We start from the raw sequence: 24,907 nt of genomic DNA on the forward strand, positions 1-24,907 counted from the left end.
CGCTAACAGATTAACATCTTAGAGGGGTGTCCCTCAAATCCTATTTGGTGGATTCCCAAATAGCTTGTAACCTGTACCTGAAAACCAGTTAAAACAGTGTAATAAATAGATGTCTGACACCATATTAAAGAGAAGAAGAAAAAGAGGGTCCTGAGGCATGAGGGGACGGTGGGATAAAGGGTACAGAAGGGGGGCATAGACCTGGAAGATTTAAGACCACTGGGGCTTGTAAACATATTCAAATCTGGCTTAATTAAAGGCATATGATGCTGAGGTCAAGAATGGAAGAAACTCTGTCCACAGTCTCCCCCTATCTCCTTTGCCTTGCCTGCCTCAACATGAACCGGCCCTCAGAAAGTGGGATTGGCAGGGCCATGGTCCGGTTCCAGCCCCCTGACTCCACTCGTGACCCTGGGGTCACCTCATTTCCTCGTGGCCCTCTCCTACCCTGCCATAAAAGCCAGGGACCAAACAGCAAGGCCCAGGGAGTGGGAGATAATAGGGAGGACTACAAGAAGTTGTTTCAGCGGGGGAACCGTCAGGCCCCTGGCTAGGAAGCTGCTAATGTTCACAGCAACCAAGACTGGAAAATGAGACTCAACGCTTTAGTTGGTCCTGGTTTAATGTCCTTTTTAGAGGGTTTTGTACGGACAGAAAGCTATAGTGTCTGCTAACCAGGTCTCAGTAAAGATGTACTGGTTTGCTGAAAGAAGAGAACAAGATAGTCTCCTTGGCTCTCGCAGACTTACTTGGCCTTGGAAATCAGCCATGTGGATCGTAAACTCAGTAGACAGAAGAGCCAAGGAAAACCCTTGGGCTTCTTTAAAACACACTGCTCAGAGTATCCCCTTCAATCATCGGCGAAACCAAGTGGAGATTCAGTATACACAGAGGTGATGAGATCTGTGAGTTCATCAAGAGTACCCCCTCTCCTTTCTTTCCCTTTTTTCTTCCAGTGTTTGTGCTTTACAGGCCCAGAGCCGCCCAGGTGAGGGTGAAGGCGAGGGCAGGTTGGTGCTTCTGTGAACGAGACACACACTCTGGGGTAAATAACTCTGAAGACCAAGTCCACCTGACCTCAAGTGCCAATAAAAGTACAAATCCTAGGCGACCACAAAGGAGTCAAAAAGGTAAATGAGGGCGCTGTGGCAGGCAAGAGCCCCATTCTTTGCATTTTTATAGACAAGAGTGCAGTGTTTGAGGGCCTTACAAGGCTGTGTCCGCTCCTAGACCCCATGGTAATGGGCTCGAACGGGGGGGCCAACAAGATGGGCTGTCACCTCTCAGAAGATGAGATGTTACGGTGAGGCTCATTAATGATGGTGGTAAAAAATACCTGTGGAAGGAGGGTGAGGGTTTTTTGGGGGTTGATCAAAAGGCAGAGGCTTGTTGCGCTTTCTTTTAAAAGAGGTAGCCCATGCTTTTTAGGAGATCTCTTAAAAAATGCCCTATTAAATGAAGACTATTCCCTCAGCGGCACTGAGACCATTTTTGATGACTTGCTCAGTTTAAGATTTAGGGTCTAATAAGGCTGAAGTGATATCATATTTATAGCCACCCAGACAGATTGGCATATAATTTAACACTCAATATAGGGGAGTAATGAGCTAATCTATAACAGGTAGTGATCTTATGCTATCTATTAAACTGCAATATTTCAGAAAGGGCAAGTTTCTCCAAGAATGAAGGTTATGATTTATGTCTGTTGCTGTGTATTTGGACTGGTTGCTAGAGAGAGAGCCTTGATCTACTCATGCCTTTCCTGTAGGAATGCTGTGACTTAAAATAACAGAGGCAAAATATATGATTGAAGAAAAAGAAGAAGTGAATCACCAAGGGGGAGGGGAGAAGGTACTGCAATTTCTCATGTTAGATCTGAAGCGCATAAGACAATCCAGAAGGCAACATAAAGGGGAAATCTTGCTTTTACAGCCAGACAATTAATTTTAATGAGCGGGATCATAAAGATGGTAGAAGACCATTGCACTGCTACATGAGGTTAAGAGCACTTTGCCGACCTAAATAGTCCAACATGGCAAATGCGGCCAATCGTGACTTGAGCCATCCAGTCGTGCTCCAGGGTTGTAACTAAAAATTTAAGGTTCCCCTCTAGATCCGGCGGCTTCCAGTTTTTTGACAACCGTGCTGACTGACTCTAAATAGTTTGTTTGATGAATGAATACTTTAAATTCTTGTTACACTTGACTTCTACTAATCTCACAGCGAACAAGACATTCAGTGTATCAATGCAATGTGGCATAGAGATGATTAGCCTGTGGTACTGCTGAGGTGGTGTTGAAGCCCAGGTTGCTTTGATAACAGTCTTTAGCTCATCAGTGTTTTTGGGTCGGGTGTTTCTCATCTTCTTGACAGTAGACCACAGATTCTCTATGGGGTTCAGGCCAGGCCAGTTGGCCGGCCAATCAAGCAAATTGGTAGTAGTTTTGGCGCTGTGGGCAGGTGCAAAGTCCTGCTGGATAATTGGTATCTCCATTAAGCTTGGATGCATAAAGTGCAGTGAAATCTCCTAGTAGATGGCTGCGTTGACTTTGGACTTGATAAATCACAGTGGACCAACACCAGCAGATGACATGGCACCCCAAAAATCTTCATAGGATCTTGATTTCCACAAGATGCAAAGTTTACTTTTATCTCAGCAGAGGACTTTAGACCAATGGGCAACCATCCAGTTCTTTTTCTCCTTACATAGATGCTTCTGACGTTGTCTCTTGTTCAAGAGTGCCTTGATATTACGAATGCAACAGTTGAAGCCCCTTCCCTGTAGATGTCTGTCTGTGGTGGCTCTCAATTCCATCCATTCCTTGTGAAGCTCTCCTAAGTTCTTTAATCCACTTTCCTCTCAAGGCTGTGATCATCCCCGTTGTTTGGGCACCTTTTCCACAATTTTCCCTTCCAGTCAGCTTTCCAGTAATTTGCTTCGATACAGCACTCTGCAAACAGCCGGACATTTTAGTTAAGTATCTTCTGTGGCTTTCCCTGTCGATGATCGTCTTCTGGACAACTGTCAAGTCAGCAGTCTTCCCTGTATTTGTAGTTACGTTTAATGGACTACACCAAGAGATACGTGGTCTTTATACCGTTCAAATAGTAACAAAGTCAAAACGAATTATTCTAAAATTTTGTTGCCTGTTTTTTTTTTTTTTTTTGAGCTGTGGGTCATAATTACCAAAAAGACAATATGATAATGCTTTCAATTTTGGTGTATGTGTAATGAGACCAGGATATATGGAATAACTGATAATTGAAAACATTGAACCGTATCTTAATTTTCTAAGTTTCTGAGATGCACTTGTAGATTTACGGATACAGATTTAAAATGTCCTTCAACAAGGAAAACAAAGAGTAAGGCATGCAAAGTTTTGATGGACTGAATATATGACAAAACTTAAAGGAAAAAGTGTTTGAGCGTAGCAGGAGGAGGCCAATAAAGACAGACTTTTGGAGAGAGGAATAGGAAAATAAAGTTGAGGGGAAGAAGATGCAAGATGGGAGCAAAGGGGAAGTGATAAACCTTTGGCGCTTGTGACACCGCAGGCTGCCAAAGCTTGATCTGGACCAGGCCAGGTTGGGTTTCACCAGCACCACAAACCTTCGAGTCTTGGGATAACTCAGGTTATGGAGCAGGCTTTGCTATGGATAAGGGAGAAAAAGTTACTCTGGTTGTTAAAATGGCATAACATCCTTCAGTCATTGTGGATTATTTCTCCCTCCGATAAAGCAGACCCCTCTGAATCCCTTATGGTGATGTAGGGACCAGTTTGCAGGTCCAGATGTCTGCTCATATACTGTGACCTCTATGACCCTGGAGCAGGCTGTGTTACCAAGGAGGAGCAGGAAAAGAGCTGCATAAAACAGCACGAGGACAGGGTAGGCTGGGCCAGGCCAAAGACTGGGGCTCAGATGTTTGGAATATTACAGACTGATCGCTCTATATGTTTGAGTCGACTGCAGTAAATTTAGAAAGCCACTAATGCTGAAGCGGAGCAGATAGGTGGAAAAAAAAATAGAAGTCTTGCTGACATTTCCAGTGTGTGGTTGCATAACAGAAAGGATTTCTTGGGTGTTTAAAGTGGGGTCTCTTAACCTCTGCCAAATGCTGTTAACTGAAATTATGGTGCTAATGTCTGAGCATTAATTTTGATTATAGCATGCATAAAAAACTATATAACAGATATAAAGTAACATAAAAACTAAGGACCTGCTGGTACTTAGTATAGAACTTTCTCTTTAACATGAACAAACTAGATTGATTCACTATTTCTATGAAGTAGAAAGACGCAAATCCACAGCTGGAAAGAAGCCATGACAAGATAATAGAAGGCCAGACATGCTAGGTCAGGACTACCCGGTGATGGACTGGTCCAGGGCCAGGACAGTTATAGCTACTTTGATGTAAGGGGATGCTACTAGATTTTGGAGACTCCCCTGACAGCAGGAAACACATATAACACAGTTAGTACCAGACAGAAGACAACTGCCAGAGAGAAACCTGAGAGTCAGTATTACTACACTGCACCATCTTGTCTAAGCACTGTTTCGCAAGGCCAAGACTTATAGCTATGTTTTGGGGCCAGAATGCACCCAAACATTATGAAAACAAGCCTTGTTGGTGCTTTAAGGTAGGCAATGTGCCTCCTGTTTTAGTCTATAAAAACAATGGGAACTAACTCCACATGTTTTTGTGTTTAGAAACAAAAAGGTAACAAGCAAGCCAAGATCACCTAGAAGAGGTAGTCCAGCTGCTTAACTCATCACACTAGTTGGTTAGTAGTTTGAATTATATATTTAATTTTAAAAGGCAGTTGATTGACAGCTCTGTTGACAAATGAGGGCTGCAGCGTTCTGTACAGGATTAGCAGAGTATAAGAGGAACAATAAGATCATTTTTTCTCTGAAAAGCGCCTAGTGCTTCCAGCACACAAGGCCTCAAAATCAAAATCACTAGCTCGACTCTTCTCTTCTGTTGCCCCTAAATGGAGGAATGAATTGGCCAACTCCATTCGATCTGCAGAGTCCCTTTCTACCTTCAAAAGACAGCTAAAGACCCAGCTCTTTAGGAAGCACTATGCACTTAGCTAGACATTCCTGCACTGTTGTCCCCAGTGGCAGATCATGTCTTCCAGCTACAGTTGACTCACACTGTCCTGCTCTACTCTGGGAATCTGTGTTCAGCTCTTGAGGGACCCAGCACTTGGTACTTTGGTCATTATTGTGGTGATGTTAATTGTTGATGATGATAATGGAAGCTCTTAAATGATTTGGTTGCTTCATTGTAGATGTTCCTTATTTTGAAAAAAAAAAAAAATCCTTACTTATTTTTGTGCATTGCCTTTACACTGCTTGGCAGTACCTGCACCCAAATTGACTTGAAGCACTTTGTTACTCTTACTGATCTTGTTTCCTCTTGTCTAGATCTTTGCTTGTGTTGTTCTTGTTCTCATATGTACGTCGCTTTGGATAAAAGCGTCTGCTAAATGACATTGTAACATTGAATTTTCCATAGCTCTGAGGTTCCAGTTTAAATCAACACAAGAACCTGTTCTGCTGTGGATTTTGCTGAAAGTTAAATGTGTGCTTTGGTTAGTAGAAGGGGTGCCAAATGGCTCTTGCATGTTCCTTGGCCCTAAGATAAGTATTATATGCCTGCGCCAAGGTGGTGCGAGGTGGTATTTTGACTTTACTTTACTACAATGCAAGGAAATGGAGACACATTGTCCATATTAATATACAGTGAATGGTTCTTATATGTAGTTTTACTAAGTGATGTTCAGGGATGCAGTGCATGTGAAAGGGGTTGCTGATTGATTGTTAAGTCTGTCATAGCCTGTAGGCAATAAGGTTCAGGAAGAAACAATAGGTTAACAAAAAATACATCATGTCAGGTTGCCTGCTTTAATGACTTAAAGAATGGCCTAACTGTATTCACACTGTACAATTTTCCATGTCCCAATTGTATTGGCAACAGCAACTCCCATAAGAGCATGAGCTCAACTTGTGCAGGTATGAACCGATATTTGCTTTGGGGTGGGAGAACTCGGCTGCACAGACTCACACAGGAACCATGCTGAGTGTTTCTGTACAGATGATCATCATTTGAAAATGCCAAGGAACTGAGATATCTGCACCCACTTCAGCTTGAAAGCGTGCTAGTTTTGTTAAGTACAACAGTGCTTTAAGAAGTCACTCTAAACCGCAAAAATTTGGTTGGAAAGAGTTGATGGGGGCCGGAAAATGAATGTAGAGAAATGCATGTGTGTGTTTTGAAAGTCAAAAAGAAGGAGAAAGATTGGGCAGCAGGGGGGCGGCACTGTGGTTGCAGCACAGTCAGGGTCTAGTGAAATCAAAGCACACAATGCCTCCACTCTGTAATTAGTGCACTGGAATGTGAACCCCTTCACTGATAATGATTACAGGTGCTCCAGTACGATACTAACACACTGACATGCACATCTGTGCTTTATGGGTTCCTCTATCTATAGGTGAAATCTCTGATGGAGTAATCCATCGGTCGCTGCTAGTTATATCTCCAACATCTGTGAGGGGCTGCAACACCTGTCACGACATTAAAGTAAAGGCTTATGGTTTTTAAAGCTTATTTTTCAAGCAGTTATTAGAGATGAGTGATGCAGCAGTTACAGGGTATATGCATCATATACATTGTGGACCACCGGGATGCTTGGTTTGACAAAGAAGTAGCCTCTGGGAGCAACAACCAACTTATCAGACGTTCAGATGTAGCAGGCAGGTACAGATAGAAGACATCCACTGCTCTTTTTTTTTTAAAGTGGAGAGAAAACAATCAGTTTTTAGAAATATTCGTATATATGTGTGGACGTAGCTCTGGACTGATGTTTAGTAACATGTTCTCTGCACTGGCACTACGTATTAGGTGGTGACTGAGTTAATATCAAAGTAGCTCTCTGGGAAACAGCTGGTTGGCACGATGAGAAGGTGGTTTATTTACCATCCGTCCATCTCTCACATGTTTTACATATTGAACATTTTTACTAAGCCACATTCATCATCCAGGAGAGTGTGATTGGAATCTGAACATATTTTTCAATCCTTCCAAATATACTGCTGTGTTACGCTCCCAAGCTCTCTTCCTTATCCACAAACTGAGCTCACTCTTCCTCATGCTCCAGCTCAAGAAGCGATGCACAGACTGAGTTTGGCATGCTGCACATATTTGGCTTTACACTGTGAGTAAAGTCTTGCCCTGCAGTCTCACAGCACCGGGGGGATTTGAAGCCCGCTTGACGACTGCTGACCTGCCTGCTCCTTTACAAGAAAAGATCAGCTATCAGGCTGCTGCTGCTTTGTGCCCTGCTGTTTCAGGGTTGTGTCAGGGATTCCTCCAGAAGTGCACCGGGGTTCACCGAGCAGTTGGAGGCGAAGGGAGGTGGAGGTGGGAGGCAGGGGGGGTGAAGCCTTTGGGCCATCCTCAGCGCTGTCGTGTTTTCTCCAAACAGACTGGACGTCATCTGTCAAAGACCTCATCAAAGATCACTTTCAAGCCCCCTGAGTGGGACACACTTTCATGCGTGCTGTGACCCAATGGAGGTTGTGTTGTCATAGATGCCGCCACAAGCAAGAGCCAGCAGCAGGTTTTTCTAATCAGGCTTTAAACTGGGCGGCTTAGTGGTTTGCAATGACTCTGACAGCCATGTCATACAATCGATTTAGAGAATTGCACGATCAAATACAAATTCTCCAGAACATATGTACGACTGAATTTAAAGGATAACAGAACATGATCGCTCAACAAGCTGAAAATTCAGAGGAAATGATCACAAGTTTAACAGCTTAATGCTCTCGATGTTACCATGGAAGTCTGTTCAAAAAGGAAAGTGAACATGTCTCTCAATCTTCTGATTAATATTTATAATAGTGTGGTCATTTTGACAAAGTTTTGAGCTACTTATGAAAGAGACTGAAATCAATGTTGTAACCCCCGTATAAGCTACAGAAGCAAACAAGGCCATCGGCATAAAGTTAACTAGTTATATGTACAACAGTTAGGTCAAAACAAGTAATCTGATTGGACAGGAGACATTCTGTGTGTGCTGATATTTGGATCATCACTGGGACTTTTCCCTCTCTGTATCACTCTGCCTCAGCAAGGTGTTCTGATACAGTCGCTCAATATTACAGCACACTGTTTGGCTAGATCAGGGCTATTCAATGACACTTCTGAATGAGCCAGATTTAAGGATCAGGACAATAAAGCAGGCGGACGTTTTCAACAGCTTTAAAAAAAAAGATCTACTCTTGCTAAAGGCAAACGGAAGAAAATTGGTAGATGGTAGAAAAACCGTCTGTCTTTTTCAGGTAATCTAACAGCTTTTAAAAACAGCCAGAATTTCAACCTGCAAATGGTTGAAGAATCGGACGAGTACACTTTTAACAGCAGATGCCACAATATCTTTAATTTTGGCATCATCTATCACTTCATCCACAACGGCCAGCATGCTTTCTCTGCTTTGGAGTCTGTGAATAACCCCTTTGTCGTTTCCAAGATTCCTGACACGCGGTGGGAAGCTCCTGTGGCTCTCTGTTAGTCTGTGCACGACCGGACTAGGGTTATACGTCTGCATTTGGAAGCTGCAGATAAACTCTGCACTCTGGCCTCCCTCTCCTGTGATCCAATGAGAAAGCTGGACCCCAGAAAGTTAGGTGTTTTTTTAAAGTGATGCCTCAGAATTTAACATGGTTTAATGCAGCGCACATTGTTTTGTGTATAGAGCTGGCAGTAAATACATAAATACTTTGCAGTTCAGGAGCTTTAAATGATTGCATTGCCAGTGTCCTATTGTGGCTGTTATGTCTTTTCCAAAGAAGAGCATGTTTGCTTTATTTTTCATAACTTCATGTATGTTAATCCTGCCTCTAAAAGGATACATTGATAATAAAATGATATAACTGAGTCTTCAATATCTGTGGGTGAGGGGAGATTGGTTCCACTTGGGTCAGCCAATGTTGCAGAGATCCTGTCTGACCGGCCAAAGACTGAAGGTAACAGGGGATATAAAAGGTTGGGGTAAATGGCATACTTCTTGGTCTTCCTTTGTCTCTCTGCAAGAAGATGTATGAAGACGTGTTTCCGGTTGCATTCTGCAGAGGATCTTGGGTAGTATACCTTATAAATTATGTGTGCTTTTTCTTTCATGGTTGGACTGAATAATGCTTTCCATCTGATACATCAAAAGCCTCTTTATCTGAGAGAGATAGTAAAAGATAAAGAGCCAAGTAAAGAGGAGGAATCCGATTTGTGGAAGCATGAAAGGTATGAATAGAGAGAAAGAAAAATGAGTGCAGCAGGGGAATCAAGGAAGAGAAGGAGTGGCTTCGTCAAGACCTATTTCAGAAAAACTTTGTCTTCAGGATTATTAAGGCAAACATGTTGGATTATTTGCACACTGTGGAAACTGCAGGAAGTTCATGATGACAGGAGGGGTTGCTCAGGGAGACACAAACATGAGGAAGGCAGGGCTTCAATCGTTGAGCGGAAGTGAAAAGGGGTGATGAGAAGCTGCCTTCAGATGAGCGTACATGTGCGTAAGGGTGGAGCTCCATGTAACAGGATCTCGACATGAAGGGAAACGCAGGCTCAGTGCGACTCTCTAATGAGAGCGAGAAGCTGATCAGAGTCAGATGGGGTGCCCCGAGCGCAGAGCCCCCCGCAGAAAGTGCCGCCCGACACCCTTTGTTACCTCCAAGTGAGCTGAGACCAGCCCATGAACCATGTAACTAGGTGGTTTCCAGGTTAATGAAAAGCTGTAACTCCGGTCCCACTGTCTCTCTCGGCTAAACTGACGACTGCCCTCCCTCCCCACGCCGCCTCACGCCCACTGTCTTCACCCCCACATTCCTGCCCCTACCCACGGAGGGGGTCAGGGTGAGAGATAATTAAGGGTTTACTTTGTGTGAAGTATGCCACATTTACATTTTAGACTGAGTTTTATCGACACAATACAAAAGACTGTTTACGTCGATTTGAATCGCATATCCTTTCTTTACCGTCATTCTTTGCTCTCTGCCTGAAATGGTTTTGTATGTGCTGTCTTTATCCGACCTGATGATGTCTGCCTGTGACAACTCTTGTATTTCAGACCAATCATACACTTGAGAAGGGAAATTTCCCCCTCCTCTCTATCCTTCCTTCTTCAGACAAATTCCCACCACTACTCATACCGTTTATAAGAGGACTATAAACCAACTATTCTTTGATTGACCACAAGTTTCAGGTCTGAAATGGTGAAAAATGTGGATTAATGTTCCTCAAAGCTCAAAATGATGTCCTCAAATGTCCTGATTGTTGACAACTCAAAGAAATGTAAGTTTTTATGACAGAAGGGTTGTAAAACCACAAAGTATTCACTCCAGAAGCTTCAGAGAATTCTGCCTTTTTAAGAAAAGTTACTTAAAAACGATGATTTAGTATTTGACCGCCGACTGATTAACCGTCACAGCGTGATTAAAAGCGATCATTTCCCTAATAGACGTCCTAAGAAAGAGGGCGACACTTTAAACGCTTCATGCAATGCAAATATGCACTAATTCCAAACTGGCCATAAAAGCGTATGCATGTCTGACTCTCTCGCAGCGATGAAAGTGGCTGTAAGTCACTCTGATGGAAGCTTTGCTCAGCTGGAGTCCCTCAGATGTAAGATAGATGGACTTGTTAGCAAAGGTGAGTAACAGGGGTCATGGCTCGACTGGTCAGCGAGCAACACAACGGGGAGCGAAAGTGCAACAACAAAGTAAAATCAGAAACACTGAATCCTCTGACCAGACTTTCACTCTTACGTCTCTTTTGGAGGAGAAACGTCCAGCGCGGTCCGAAAAGCGGATTATTTCATCATGATGGACTTGCTTTCACACTCTGCTTCTCCACAAGCAAGGTTTCCAGTTATCAATCATGTTTAAAGTTATGTCACAGTTCTTCCAACTTCTGAAACTCAGCTTTTCATTTATCTGCCAAAGCAGTCAACTTGAAGGATAAAGCCGTGTTTGTTTACAGGAAACAGCTGCCAAATCCTCCTTTTTTGATTTTCAACACCACTATTTGGCTACTGGTGGACTTATTTCCACAACTTCTGCAGCTATCCCTAAATCTCCAGTTCACCACCCTGCTTCTCCTCCCCCACTGAGAGGAGAAAGATAAACCCTCATTTGGAAAGTGGGTAAACATCAGCTCCCAGGCAGGTACACATTTATTCAAGTTTACCTTGCCAGGAGAAAAAAAAAAGGAAAAGGGAGAAAGAAAGAGAGAAAAAAATCCCTTTGATTTGGAGTTGGTGGAAAAAAGTAAATTTACTCCAGTTGCCGTTCAATTTGGACCGGTGGACATTAAAGCAGGAGCCGGTGCCTAATAAGAGCCATGCCTGAGCGAGGGAGAGAGAAAGAGAGAGAGAGAGAGAGAGAGAGAGAGAGAGAGAGAGAGAGAGAGAGAGAGAGAGAGAGAGAGAGAGAGAGAGAGAGAGAGAGAGAGAGAGAGAGAGAGCCAGTGGAGGTGTGTCTGCGTCTGATTCTCGGCTCCAAGGTTCCTGCTAATAGATTTCAGCTCCCTCAGTGTCCCAATTAGCCGGTATGTATGCTCGCTTTATGAATTCATGCGTGGATGTAAAGTGTGAGAACATACATGTACGGTTTAGCTGCTCGTTGACATACGTTGTGTTTTTCTTTGTATGTCTCTCGTTCAAAGAGGGCATCAACATACGTGTTGTTTTGACAAGTTTGACACTAACTTCAGTCTCTGAAGATAAAAAAGAAAGACTGTTTCTTTGATTTGTTACAGAATGTTGCTTGAGCTAAAGACCAAATGGAGACATTTCACGCGACCCAGTCGCACACAACATATGGCGACACAAACAGAGAAAACAAACATAAAGCTGTCCACTTTTAGAGCTTTTCACCACTTTTTAAGGAAGAGCGGTACAAAGAAAATAGAAGGTGCACTTTTAACCCTGACCTGGTGTGAGGACGGACAGGCCAGGCTCAAGACTTACCTGCAATAAACCCCTTTAGCCCCTACACGTGGGCATAAATCACGCTGTGTGCCTTCAAAGTATCAAATATCGACTCATACGACGCCGCTCACCCCGGGCTTTTATCCCCCTGTGTTTCCCCCCCCTCGCGTTCTGACGGTGGCACTGCCTTCAAAGTGCAACCATCTCGTTTTTTTTAAAGGCACGCCAAGCAATTTATTTACCAAGAAACTGCTGCCGTAAATGACAGAAAAGGCAGCACGATTTACTGACAAGTAAGGGGCAAGGGGACGGGGAGGGGGGCTAAAACTGAAGCCAGAGGTCTTGGCTGGGCCTGTGAAGGACTATAAAGCTTTAGTAGTAGCCCACGACCTGTTTATGGCTGGCTGGGACACTGTGGTGTGAGGCTCCTGATCACTCCGCGGCGCGAGACTGCTGCCGCTCTTGCATAACACAGGAACAGGAGAGGGCAACAGAAAATAAGCCAGTAATTAATCCCTTCTTTTAGTGGCATCTGATTCATCAAGCAGGTCTCGATCCTTCAAAAGAACCACAAGCTAAGAGTTCAAAATGCCTTTATGTTCTTTAATGAAGTAAAAGGGTTCAAATTAAAGTGATTTTGGAACATAAAAACATCTGACCTTGCCAGTGTGGGGAATAAATGAGTAAACGATGCATTTCATATTGTAAACATGTCTCAGGCTCTTGGCAGAGGATTCAAAGCAGATGTGGATTCAAACTATCTTGAAAGTGGCTCATAAGGAAGCTACACAAGATATGAGTTCACATGTGAGGTTGAACTTGAGGCTTACCTCGTCTTCACCACATCGAGAGGATGCATCAAGCAGATCTCCACCAGACCTGAAAGGAAGAAATAGTCAAGATTAGTGACTTTATAAACCATGGATCTGAAATAAACACAAGGTACTCAAAAGGATGAGTGCTTAGCGGATAAAACCATCCCACCATTAAAGCTCTACTGGTAAGTTAAATAAGCTGACACATGGCCCCTAATGTCCCCTACAACCCAAATATATAGATAGATTGGCAGCTCGAGCTGGTACATCACCCGAGTTATCAAGTGGGCTCTTTTCTTCACCAGTGTCAACAAGTTAGGCCCACAAAGCCTTAAGGAGGCTAGACCATTAGCTCTGGTGTCTCAGAACCAATCCTCCATGCTAACTCCCACACTCAAAAGGGGAAAGAATAACATAGAGAAGAGTCTGTCGAGGAGTTAAAAGGGGACAGGTTAGGCAGAGTCAGCCAAGTTTGACTGTATGCTCTACCTCCCCCTACTACCCTAATTTTATAAGTGCATTAGAAAGAGAAGGAAAGGAAAAGAGAGCGAGAGAGAGAGAGAGAGAGAGAGAGAGAGAGAGAGAGAGAGAGATTTTGATTCATATAATTTTAATTATATTTAATTATATATATTTATTTATTTATATTAATTTTATTTATTTATTAAAAATGAATTAATTTTTTTTTTAATAATTTATTTATATTATATTTAATTATTATAATTTTAATAATTTTAATTCATATAAGATTTTAATTCATATAAAATATGTAATATATGGTTGATATGTATGTGATGAATATAATATGTAATGAATATGGTGTGTGATTAATGTGTGATTAATGTATATATGGTGAGTGTAGTGTGTTGTAAATATATATAATGTACTGTATGAATTTATGTGCTTTGGCAATAATATTTCGTTGTTCATGCCAATAAAGCAAATTTGAATTGAATTGAGAGAGAGAGAGAGAGAGAGAGAGAGAGAGAGAGAGAGAGAGAGAGAGAGAGAGAGAGAGAGAGAGAGAGAGAGAGAGAGAGAGAGATGTATGAAAGAGGACAGAAAAAGCAGAGCAGAGGTGAGGAGCCTGTCTGTCTCAGAACCAACCCTCCATGCTAACTCCCACACTCAAATGGGAAAGAATAACATAGAGAAGAGTCTGTAGAGGAGTTAAAAGAGGACAGGTTAGGCAGAGGTGAGGTGAGGAGCCTGTCTGTGCAGGAGCTCACCTTCACTGGCTTTGACTGTATGCTCTGCCTCCCTACCTCATTTTCAGAAAGGAAGAGAGGAGGAGAAGACAGAGGGGGAGATGTAAGAAAAATGACAGATAAGGTAGTGCCAGGGTGAGGAGCCTGTTTGGGCTAGAGCGAACAATTTCAAATTATAGTGTACGCTTTACCTCCACCTACTCTCTATTATCATGAGGGAAAAAAAGAGAGAACAGAAAGTGTCCTGTAAAGAGATGTAAGAAAGAGGATGAGGAAAGCAGAGCCTGTCTATGCTAGAGCCATCCTCGGTCTGGTTGGGCTGATTTGATTCCTGTTATGTTTCTTAGTTTGCAGGACTACTGGATGGATTACTTGTTTTTGTAAGGCAACCAGGAAGTGAGCATCGACCTGTTTGCTTCAGCGAGACCAACAAAAGTATAATGTGACAGATAACAACACTTCTAAAATATACTGAGCATAACTGATGTTGTAGCTTTAAACTGGTCCATTTTCACCCTATTGAAAATGAATGTTCTTCTCCATCTCTCTTGTCTAATTTTTGGCACATTTGATTTACATAAACAAACAGAGAGATGATGTATTTTAGATAACCGTAAAAATATAACAGTTGATATTAAGACTTACTTTTTTAATCTAGCTTTTGATTTAGAGTGATTTACTTTTAGCCCTGGACTCTATTTTTATTATTATTATTATTATTTCAATCATTGCTTTAACATTTATTTATCTTGTTTAATTATTTATTTATCTATGTATTTCTTGTAGTCATCTGAACTTGTTAAAACTACCTTATTTTAACTTTTCTTTCCACTCTTACTTATTTTATTAATTTTACTGTGTTGATTTTATTTTATTTTTAATTATTTTTTTTATAATCATGCCTTTTATAATTTTACCATTGCTGTTTTCTGTCTCTCTGTTATTCTGTGAAGCACTTTATATATATGAAAGGTGCTGTATAAATAAAGTTGAGTTGAGTTGAGTATTGAAAATAGACACCACTTTTGACCTGAAATGCCATGCAGTCATGTGATTTGTTTCAAATCTTCCCTGCTTCTTTTTCTGTCAAAGTCGAAATGGATCCAATGGGACCTTGTTCAAATCTTGGTGATCAGATACTTCATCTTAAGTGTGACAGCTCACCTGAAAATCAACTAAAGAAGTCACAAGATGCCAAGTGGAGCAAAAGTCAGTGAAAGTTTGAGTTTATAACCTTTTCAACCAACAAATGGTTACATCTGCCAGCCACCCACGAGAGCCTTACTGACACTTATGACTGCTTTATTTATACGCCAACTCAAAAATCCTTGGTCTTTGAACCATTTCTGTAAGAACATTTCTGAATGAGTGATCCAATGAGACTTATTTCCAAGATTCCTGTCAGTGACTCAAATTCCCATCATTTCGAAGGGCTGAAGCCACCAACCATATCATGCATGCAAACCCAGTTCTCGCGCCAGCAGCTGGAGAATCAATGCAGCCGGATGATCAGCGAGGGACTCCGAGGTTTCACACACACGCTAACTATGTGCATCTGTGTTTAAAAAGCCACTGCTTTGGCACGCACAACTTCTGACTCAATCAGGTCTTTTTTTAACTCGCTATTCTCACTGCATCCTTTTACTGCTGCTCCGAGGGCTTCCCCTGCAGATTCCACTCTGTGTGTACACAGCTGCTGAGCAATATGGACTCTTTCTAATGTGCTCAATTAAACATATTGTCTATAAAAGAATGTGTCTTCTGGGGTTTTTCCGTGGAAGTAATTATCAAGTGAAATACCAAAGAAAAATGACCTCGTGCACAGTCAACAGAAAGTACAAATGTGAGGAATCAGAGCTGCTGACCCGAGCTACTGGCAGGAAAGAGTCGAACAAATCTCCATCCGTCACGGCTCGGTTCACCTGACGATGGCTGTTAATGAATCTCTATTGTTATAAGTAAATACAGTGGACGCTTCATTTTCTGGCCTGGCTGTTAGTGAGGCTGGAGTGAGGAAGAGGAGCATCAATTCTTTCAGGAGGTAATCAGGTTACACGATGAAACCAAACCTGCCTGCCTGCTAGATCAGCATGTGTAAACACAAGGATGCTGGGAAGTGAGCGGACATGCTCCAACAGGTGATGTAGAGGTGGGAGAGCAATGTCTGGAGAATTAAAGACTCCAAGTAGGATTGGAGTCAAGGGAAGGAAAAATAGACATTTGACATTCTCTCTGCTTTCAAACGACCAAATCTCCTTGAGGAAGTCCGCAGCAACTAAGATATAATTTGCAAAGAGAAGAAAAAAAAGGATTTAAAATGACCATCAGAGGAAATGACTTTAAAGGTGACATATCATGCAAAAGAACAACATACATGCAGCAGTGTGCATCGTCACAGAGGACAAATACTCGGCCAAGAGAGTGGTTCCCAAATGTCTTCTGTCTGGCCCTTTAAGTAGATGAAAATATTTTATTTTGCATGTGATGTCACAGTTTCAGCCCGCCCACTCCTGGATGGCAAAAAAAAAGGGACATGTGACTCACTGGTTACTGGTCCTGAGTGAATCCTTTTGTCTACAGATTCAGCACAGTAAACTAATCTACACGCTCAACATGTTCAACCATGATTATCTCCTGCTGTGCAGCGGGACGTACTAACAGGCAAGACAAGGCTAACACAGATTCACCACACATTCACACATTTCCAGAGACTGATCTCATATCTATTGTAGTAAAACTGATAGTATCAGTGCATCACAGTCACAGACGACAAAATTAAATAAAGTATTAGCGAATACGAGTGGAGTCATGTGACGCAACTACTAACAACTCATGCAGCGAGGTAAACACAGGGACCACTGGGTTATTGAAGACAGTCAGAATAAGAGCAAGTAGAGCCTTATGATTTGGGCGATTACATCTTCTTACACAAGTTTCTCTACACCTCTGTGTTTGAGCGCACTCAAGCTGACTCATCATTTGACGGTCACTCACATTTTTGTTAAAGGTGACATATCATGCAAAATTGACTTTTTAATGTTTCTCTACCTGAAATATGTTTCCCTGGCATGTCTACAAACCCCCCGAAAATGAAAAGAATCTATTCTGCCCCTGTTCTGATTTCTCCACCTTTCTGTAAATGTTTGTGAAACCAAGTCAGAGCTCGGAGCTTGTTCAGCCCATAGACTGTATAAAATAATACTGGACCCCTCCTCTGTTTTTCATTACCTGCACACGTGTGCTAGGTGCTAACAAGCAGCTTAGGAGGGAGGCATGCTAGTTGTAGGCTGTCTTAATAAACACAAAGGTCGGTTTTACTCCCCACGTCTGCAGATTTGAAGATCTAGTGGATGAATTTTATTTTTCATGGAAAGGTGCTAGCGCTAGTTAGCATAGCCACATAGCTATATGTTTGTAGCTGTAGCTGTGTACCAAGACACACGTCGACATACTGACAAATAAAACAACAAGAAACACTAAATCTGTGACCAATCCTTCAGAAAGGTCCTGCTGCAGGCGCCTCTCCGTCAGGATCAGATTCTGGATCAAATTCAGAGGGTTGAAGTAACGCGGGTCTGTGAGCAGCCAACATGTAAACATTAGATCAACATGCTGGAGAGCTCAGGGCACATCCACTTCCGGAGGGGGCGTGGTCAGAGAGAAAATGGAGTGTTCTGAGCAGGGCTGAAAAAGAGGGTTTTTCAGGCATGCCAAAATCTGATTTCAAAGTGTTTTTTTGAGCATAAACTTTAAAGACATGTTTTGGGGACCTCTTAGACCAATATATTTTGATGAAAAAAGCGTGATATGTCACCTTTAAAAATTGTAACATGGACAAGGATCCCTATGTGGACTCATACATTGTTCCTTTTTTAGAAAGCAAAGTCAGAATCTCACCAAAATAACCTCACAGTTTGGTTGTGCTAGCATTGTTATCCATGTTACAACTCATAGACGACACTGGAACATTTGTATGTATAAAGAGCCTATCCATTGACCGTATAAAACGTGGACAGTCTCAGTGACATCAGCCATTGGTTTCCAATGCAGAGTTGTGAAGCCTTATGTCGGCAGTCGCCATATTGGAAATGCTGACTCAACCTATCTTTGGGTCGACATAACAAGAGGCAAAGACGTGGACTTCAGGGGGCCTTTTAGCCACCGTAGGCAACAACTACAACCAGTGCAATGAGGACTGTAGCCTCAGTGCATTGGGTGCCTGCTCTACCAACTAGGACTCTGTTGACAGCTGCATGTGGTTGTTTGTCATGAAAGCATAAGTGTTGTTTAAAGGTTGTTTTTTTTTACTGTTGACTGCTGTGATTATTCCATGTTGTGTCATCTTTTATGTGCTTGTGATTCTTTATGGCTTGATGACTTCCTGGTTAAATAAAGGTTAAATGTAAGTAAATATTTGGAGACATTCATCTCTGCCTCTGCTGTCTTAAAGGCAAGACTAGCAGCAGCCTTCAGGCCAGGGCGAACATTGGCTATTGAACTTCACACAATGAAGGAGGGGGCAAACAATCTGATTTCTGTGATATTTTAACAATCACAAATAAGAGTTTCCTATTGATCATTACTAACACTGTAGCTACAGGGACTTAAGAGTTTGCTAATTTTAAATGACTGGAGTCTATTGTATCCCCATTGTAATGTTTACATCAATGGTAACAGCATTCAAAAACAACCAGGAAGGAGACAGGACATCACCTGAGAAGAGTCAGTCACCTGTGGACGTTTACTATGGCTCTAAGAGACTAGCAGGAAAGTGACGAGGTACTTCTCCTGCATGCAGTTTGAGTGTTTTTCCTGAGATTAACTGATCAGTGAGAATGTGCTTGACTGCGATTCTGGTGCCTCCACATTTGGTGCAAAGTTTAGGGGGTGGCAGAAGCTCAGTCTGCTATGATAACTGGAGGGTCACCAGTTTAAGTCTCTGCATGGACTGTAGTATAGAAATAAGGCTGGCACTGCCAGGGTGCCCTTTAGTGAGACGACCAAACATCAAGTGCTTGGAGTGTGCAGCCTCACACTCATCTCTATCAGCATATATCCACAGGACCATGTTTGAACATGTGTGTATTTCTGGTCTATGTGTGTGTAGCATGTTCAAAAGCAGGGTGTATCAATTGAATCTCCCCTTAGAGGTTAATAAATTGTGTCTTCTACTTCTTCAGTTGATCTATAGGGAAGCATGGGGATCAGACCTCAATACCACACACTGCAGACACACTGCAGTATGAACAAAGTCTTGCAGTCTTATTTTCTTTATCAAGAAATTATGAAATGAATTAAGTAGTCCTCCGTTAAAAACAAATAAGCACACTGTTCATAGTGACCAAAGCAGCTGTGCACATCTGGATATCTCACTTAAAATGATTCACACTGGATTTTTGGGCCTCATCGTAAACCTCGGATTACAGGAACTCTAAAGGATACAGGTTACCAAATGCTTCATTAACTTAGAAAGGTACCAGTAGTTAACACTCCTTACTAATTAACAGGCCCGCCCTCCTGTGTAAAGCAGATACGGTGATTAGTTCAGTGTGTTCAGTTCAGCTCTCAGGCCGACAGCGTGTAAGTGCACCACTGTCTTCAGGCGCTACATTGACGTCGGTTGACGAAGCGCATGTTCCTCATAGACGGCAGTTGCAAAAAGGATCGGGTGATGACAAGCATGCATGCAAAACCAGGCTGTGTTTATTTGAGCATCTGTCTAACGCCCTTGCCGACGAGACACTCGGGGAACAGCTGATGGCAGATGAGACGACAGGCTGTAGGGGTTTGAAGAAAAAGTAGAAGAAGAGAAAGTGTGCAGACATAATCCTTCACTGGCAGCACTTTGACACGTAGTGAAGGTTGTAAAACCCAATTTGAATTGTCTTTATGACTAGGATGTTGAGTAGGTTTTCCACACAAGACAGAATCAACATGCATAGAGTTTACTCGCCAAAGACATTCTTTGCACTTAGAAGGTCTTTATTTTGAGCCATTAATGTTCAATGGGATGAAGGATTGCATTTTTTTGCTGTGATTTTTTAATGTCCTAGAACCATTGTGACCACTTTCAAGTCACAATGGTTAAGGTGAAAAGATAAACATTGTGAAAGTTTTCCATGTCAAAAAGTGAAGAGAAGCAATGCTGTTGTCAATGCCTTGTCAATCAAACGAGTAAGAAGCTGCAGAAAAGGGTGTTGTGTTTATGTAACCAATGACGGAGCCAAGATCCAACCTGTCGCTGTGACACATTTGATCTATTTAGACTGTTCAGAGCGAGCCAATTAATAGTGCCTTTATTCTGTTTGATGTGCAGGAAAGCTTTGACAATCATACTAATTAAACTTTATGTAAAAATAAACCAGTATTTGTTTTTGATGGTGACACCTAGTAGAAATATGTCAGTGTCAAATGCCTAAAGACATCATGGATGTAATTTCCCTGACACCACTGAGAGGCGGCGTCTCGCTCCGTTGCACCCCAGTGCATCATGGTTTTTCTACTACAGCTGTCAGCACATACTGCTGTTTAATCATGCAACCACACTCACTGGGGAGCACTTCACACCCAGCTGCAGTCTATGATGCTCTGTCACTGAGGGGCAAACCAAGGAGGTGATGCTACTGAGTTACTTAGCTTAGCTTTCCACTTTTGCCTTCGAGGAAGAGGAGGAGGATGAGATGGAGGAGGAGGAGGAGGAGGAATGGGGTGGAGGGCTAATATCACATTGACCCGCCATCTGGTTGACGTTTATGGCTTTGCTACGCATCATTGAATGACATATTGGGAAATTCCATTATTTGCAGGTTCTTTTGTGTCGGGACCACAATGGCAGTGACAGGGCTTGTCATCTAGCACCTTGCAGACACACACACAAACACAAACACACACACCTAGGCACAAGTGCTTATTGCAAAGGAGTGTCTGGAGCACAGCCGCTGTAACACACATGCATATTTGCTACAGGACTGCTGCATTCCATGCCAAGACTTGGTGTAAAGGCTAATTGTGCAGTGGAAACAAAAGAGCCACAAGGATACGGTGAGATATTTCATTCATTTCAAGCTGCGGCAACATATAGTTTCAAGTCAACGCCTGGTTTTCTTATTGCAGAGAGCTGACGTCATGCGCAGCTTCAACAGCCATAGAACTTGGCTTTTGCTTGGGGTACTGGGTGAGAAGACCGTATGGCACGAACAATGAGGCAAAGGTGTTAAAAAGTGCAGCATCATCCCTCCACAGATGAAGTGTTTTTCGAAACTCAACAAGTAGCATCACAGGTAGCACTGGTATTGTCACTGCCAAACTGGCAGGACATTCCAGGTCATCTGATGACTTGTCTCCTGAACAGAGATGATCATACATCACACAGATGAGATGATTATCTCAGTTGGTTTTGGCTCGGGAATGCATACAGTTTTGCTCCCACGCAAAAGTGAGAAAGAAAAACAATAGTGCGCCAGGGAGCGATTGCTCAACGGGTGCAGGTGTCATCCATCATGCCAAGACACTCAGTGAATGACTGTAATTCCCAGCAGCCACAGGGAGAAGGTCACTGCCACAGGAAGCACAGCTCACACGGTTAAATGGGCTAATACATGAGAGACATACTGGAAGCGTATTTCACACGCTTACTTGACCCGCTAAATGCTCCAGTCTCTAATGATAGCTTACATCCTACTCTCTTATGCTAATTATAGTTTCTGTAATACTATACGAAAATAATGAACAACTTAATTTTAAACAAAAAACTGTGCCTGGTTTAAAGAGTTTTCAATAGAAGACTGTAGACTGTAAATTTGTACTTTTAATCATAGATAACAAAACCAGGAACCAAAATAATAAATAAATAAAGTTAATCACAGAAAAGATGTGTTTCCACTGAAGAAACTGAGTACAGGATCTTTTAAAGGAACTTGGTTCAGTTCCATGGCAGGAAATTTCCCCAGAGGAACTTTAAGATGAACTTACTGCATTTACACTGCATACATTGTCCATTTTTAAACTGTCACAGCACTGCACTACCTGCACTGTGTACGTAGGCTGTTTTTAACTGTATTTTATTATAATGTGATTGTATTTTATATTTAAGAGTTGGAAGAGAGAAACAGCACCTCAATTTTACTGTATGTCTTCGTATATATAGTGACAATTGACAATAAAACACTTTGAATCTTGAATCTTGAATCTTGAGTCACTGAGACGTTCCTTTGCCCAACCAAAAGTCCCTGCTTAAGGTTCAGGAACTTTGGGGTAGGCCTTGCAGTATTAGACATTTCTGATTGGTGGAGTAAAGTTAGGGTTTGTTACATGTCAACGTTAGACTGTGTAAAAAATGGATGCAGTTTCTGGGACGTAACCCATTGGTTTCTCAAGGGAAGTCCAACAATGGCAGGCACCATATTAGAAATGCTGACTCATCCTAACCTAGGATTAACCTTTACTCAGGCAAAGTTGAGGCAGATTTTTGGCATTGTTGCAAACAGCTACGAGACACCCTGACTGTCAACTCAGCTGAATCCATAGTTATGCAAATGTATGTCTATTTTATAGACTCTATATTATTATAACGGATGTATTAAATAAAATCCCCCCCCCCCAAACAGTGTGTATGAATAACTAAATGAGCTGTCATACTAAAAAAAACAGTTTTTGTATCAGGCTGTAAACACGTTTTATTTTTGGGGTTTTACAGCGAGCCTCAAGTGGATACTGGAGGAACTGCAGTTTTTAACACTTTGGCATTGCCTTTATTTTTCAACAAGGTTGTTGCTTGGTGTGAACTATGCTTATTATAGGTCTAAAGGTCCCAATGTAAACAGAAAAATGTTGTTAGGCGTTTTACATAACATGTAACAGAAATGGGGACATATACACTGCAAATTGTTTTTAAAAAACATGTTACAACATGATAATTTACAGGTTCACTGAAATCCAAGCAGAAAATCATTGCCCGTTCCCAGTTTTCCAAGAATAACAGGAGTGCAGTGACAGATTTTTACCTCACAGGCCTGACTCCAGTTTTGACAAGAGCACCTGACTGAACCTGCAGGTGAGCTCTCATGCCTCTATGTCCTCCATTAATACTTTTCAAAACAAAGCTGATCTGGAATGCTAAACAAACCCGGTGAGCTGCTGCTCCCTTGCAATTTGTCATCCGCGGTAACAAAGCCAACGTGATATCCATCAGCGACCGGGCCGAGAGCTCTAATACAGGAACTCTGATTAACCTAAGACTCTTTCAGCACTATCATAGAGGTCAAAAGGCAAAATATTTATGAGGATACATGAAACTGTAAACAAAGAGATGCATACACACAATAACACTCATTAAAAACACTGAGGCTTTACTTGATCATATCTTTGATGTAACTTCTACAAGGTTATGTTGATTTTATCTTTCATTACAAACCATTAGAGCCTGCCTGACTACATTTTTATGGGACATTTATTATGTTAGTTTATTAAAATGTAAAGCTTCTATGACAGATGACAATAACTTCACACCATATCTGTGTGAGAACACTTGCAGTTGGCATAAACATGACAAATCAAGGAAGTAGGTGAAATAAATGTTACATAAAAGGAGGCCGAATAACACGAGGCCCGCCTGCTCATGTGAGGCCAATAAACTATAGTTATGACCAAATGAGGCACGCTATGCTACTGAAATACTGCTACAGAGCAAAAGCTGTTTTTAAAGCAAACATGTGGTGCAACAATCTGAAACTTATCGCATTAAAATTGAAATGGATTGTAAAACATTTTGATACAATAACAGCAAACCTTCATGAGAATGTATTATCACCTCATGGGGAGAAGAGGGTTATGGGTACACAAAGGCCTTAAATTCCTATATATTATGGTCTTTTTTAAGCACAAAAATGTTATTAATGCAGTAATAGGCAACCATTACTAAAAGTGATTAATGCTCCCATCTAACTCTGCTTTCTGTGAGAGGTGGATGGATCTGTTCCCACAAATTAGGAGGAAAATAATGTTCACCAGCAGGAAAAGAAAAAAAGATCATATTAACTCTATCTCCTAAACCAAACACGCTGCTTAAGAGCAGCTGATTATGTAGGAATTTACATATTAAAAAAAAACATAGGGTAATGGCTCAGGATGTCTGAGGGAAGAGAGAAAGAGAGCTATTAATCACAGATATCACCAATCAGACTTCCTGTCTTGGCAGCTCAGAAGCGTCCCTGTGAACTCCCCAAACAGTCCATAATTCTGCTCTTGAAAAAGCTCAAAGCGTGCTTAGCAAAACAAGTGAGGCCATCTCCAATGACAGTAGGGGATTTTTTTTTTTTAAACTCAGGGCCCCCAACCAGAGCTGCAAAGATCCTAGCATTCCTCATGCTGGTGTCAGCTACGAGTGCTGCTTTAGCTGATAAGATCACATCAGAGGACAGAGTGGGGGTATCTAAGTTTTTAGTAAATCATTCAGTCTAAATCGGAGTGCCAGAGGTCAGAATGTAAAGCCGGAATTAAATACTTAGCCCCTGGTTTTGTCAAGCAGTTTATCAATCGCTGTGGATTCAGTGACAAACTGTGTTCATAGACAATGGTTTTAAAAATGATTTTGAACCCATGCAGTGATTTCCACTGTAGAGTCATGTCTGATTTTAACACAGTGCTGCTTGTGGACCCAAAGACTGTTCATCCAGTCATTGTTTTGAGTCTTGTCCCTTTTGAACAGACATTTCTGCAGATTCTCTGAATCTTTAAATGTTGTTACGCACTGTCGATAATAAAATTGTATTTTTTTTTTCAATTTTACAATGAAGAACATTAGGGGGGGTGAACCTCTTCCTCGTCTTTTTCTTCTGAGGGATTCAGCCTCTTTGAAATGCTTTTTTTCAACCCAGTCTTGTCACTAACCTGT

At 41.8% G+C, this 24,907-nt stretch overlaps 1 protein-coding gene across 2 annotated transcripts in view; it reads right to left on the reverse strand.

Moving 5' to 3' along the window:
• The window catches only part of slc25a21 (solute carrier family 25 member 21), a 144,418-nt gene that overhangs the window by 21,003 nt on the left and 98,508 nt on the right, over positions 1-24,907 (reverse strand). For both annotated transcript variants that reach the window (XM_034675678.1, XM_034675679.1), the window contains one exon: positions 12,824-12,872. In XM_034675678.1, coding sequence (XP_034531569.1) covers positions 12,824-12,872 — 49 coding nt within the window. The remainder of the gene's footprint in view (positions 1-12,823; positions 12,873-24,907) is intronic.

The sequence above is a fragment of the Notolabrus celidotus genome, chromosome 22, assembly GCF_009762535.1.
Source record: "Notolabrus celidotus isolate fNotCel1 chromosome 22, fNotCel1.pri, whole genome shotgun sequence".
NCBI lineage: Eukaryota > Metazoa > Chordata > Actinopteri > Labriformes > Labridae > Notolabrus > Notolabrus celidotus.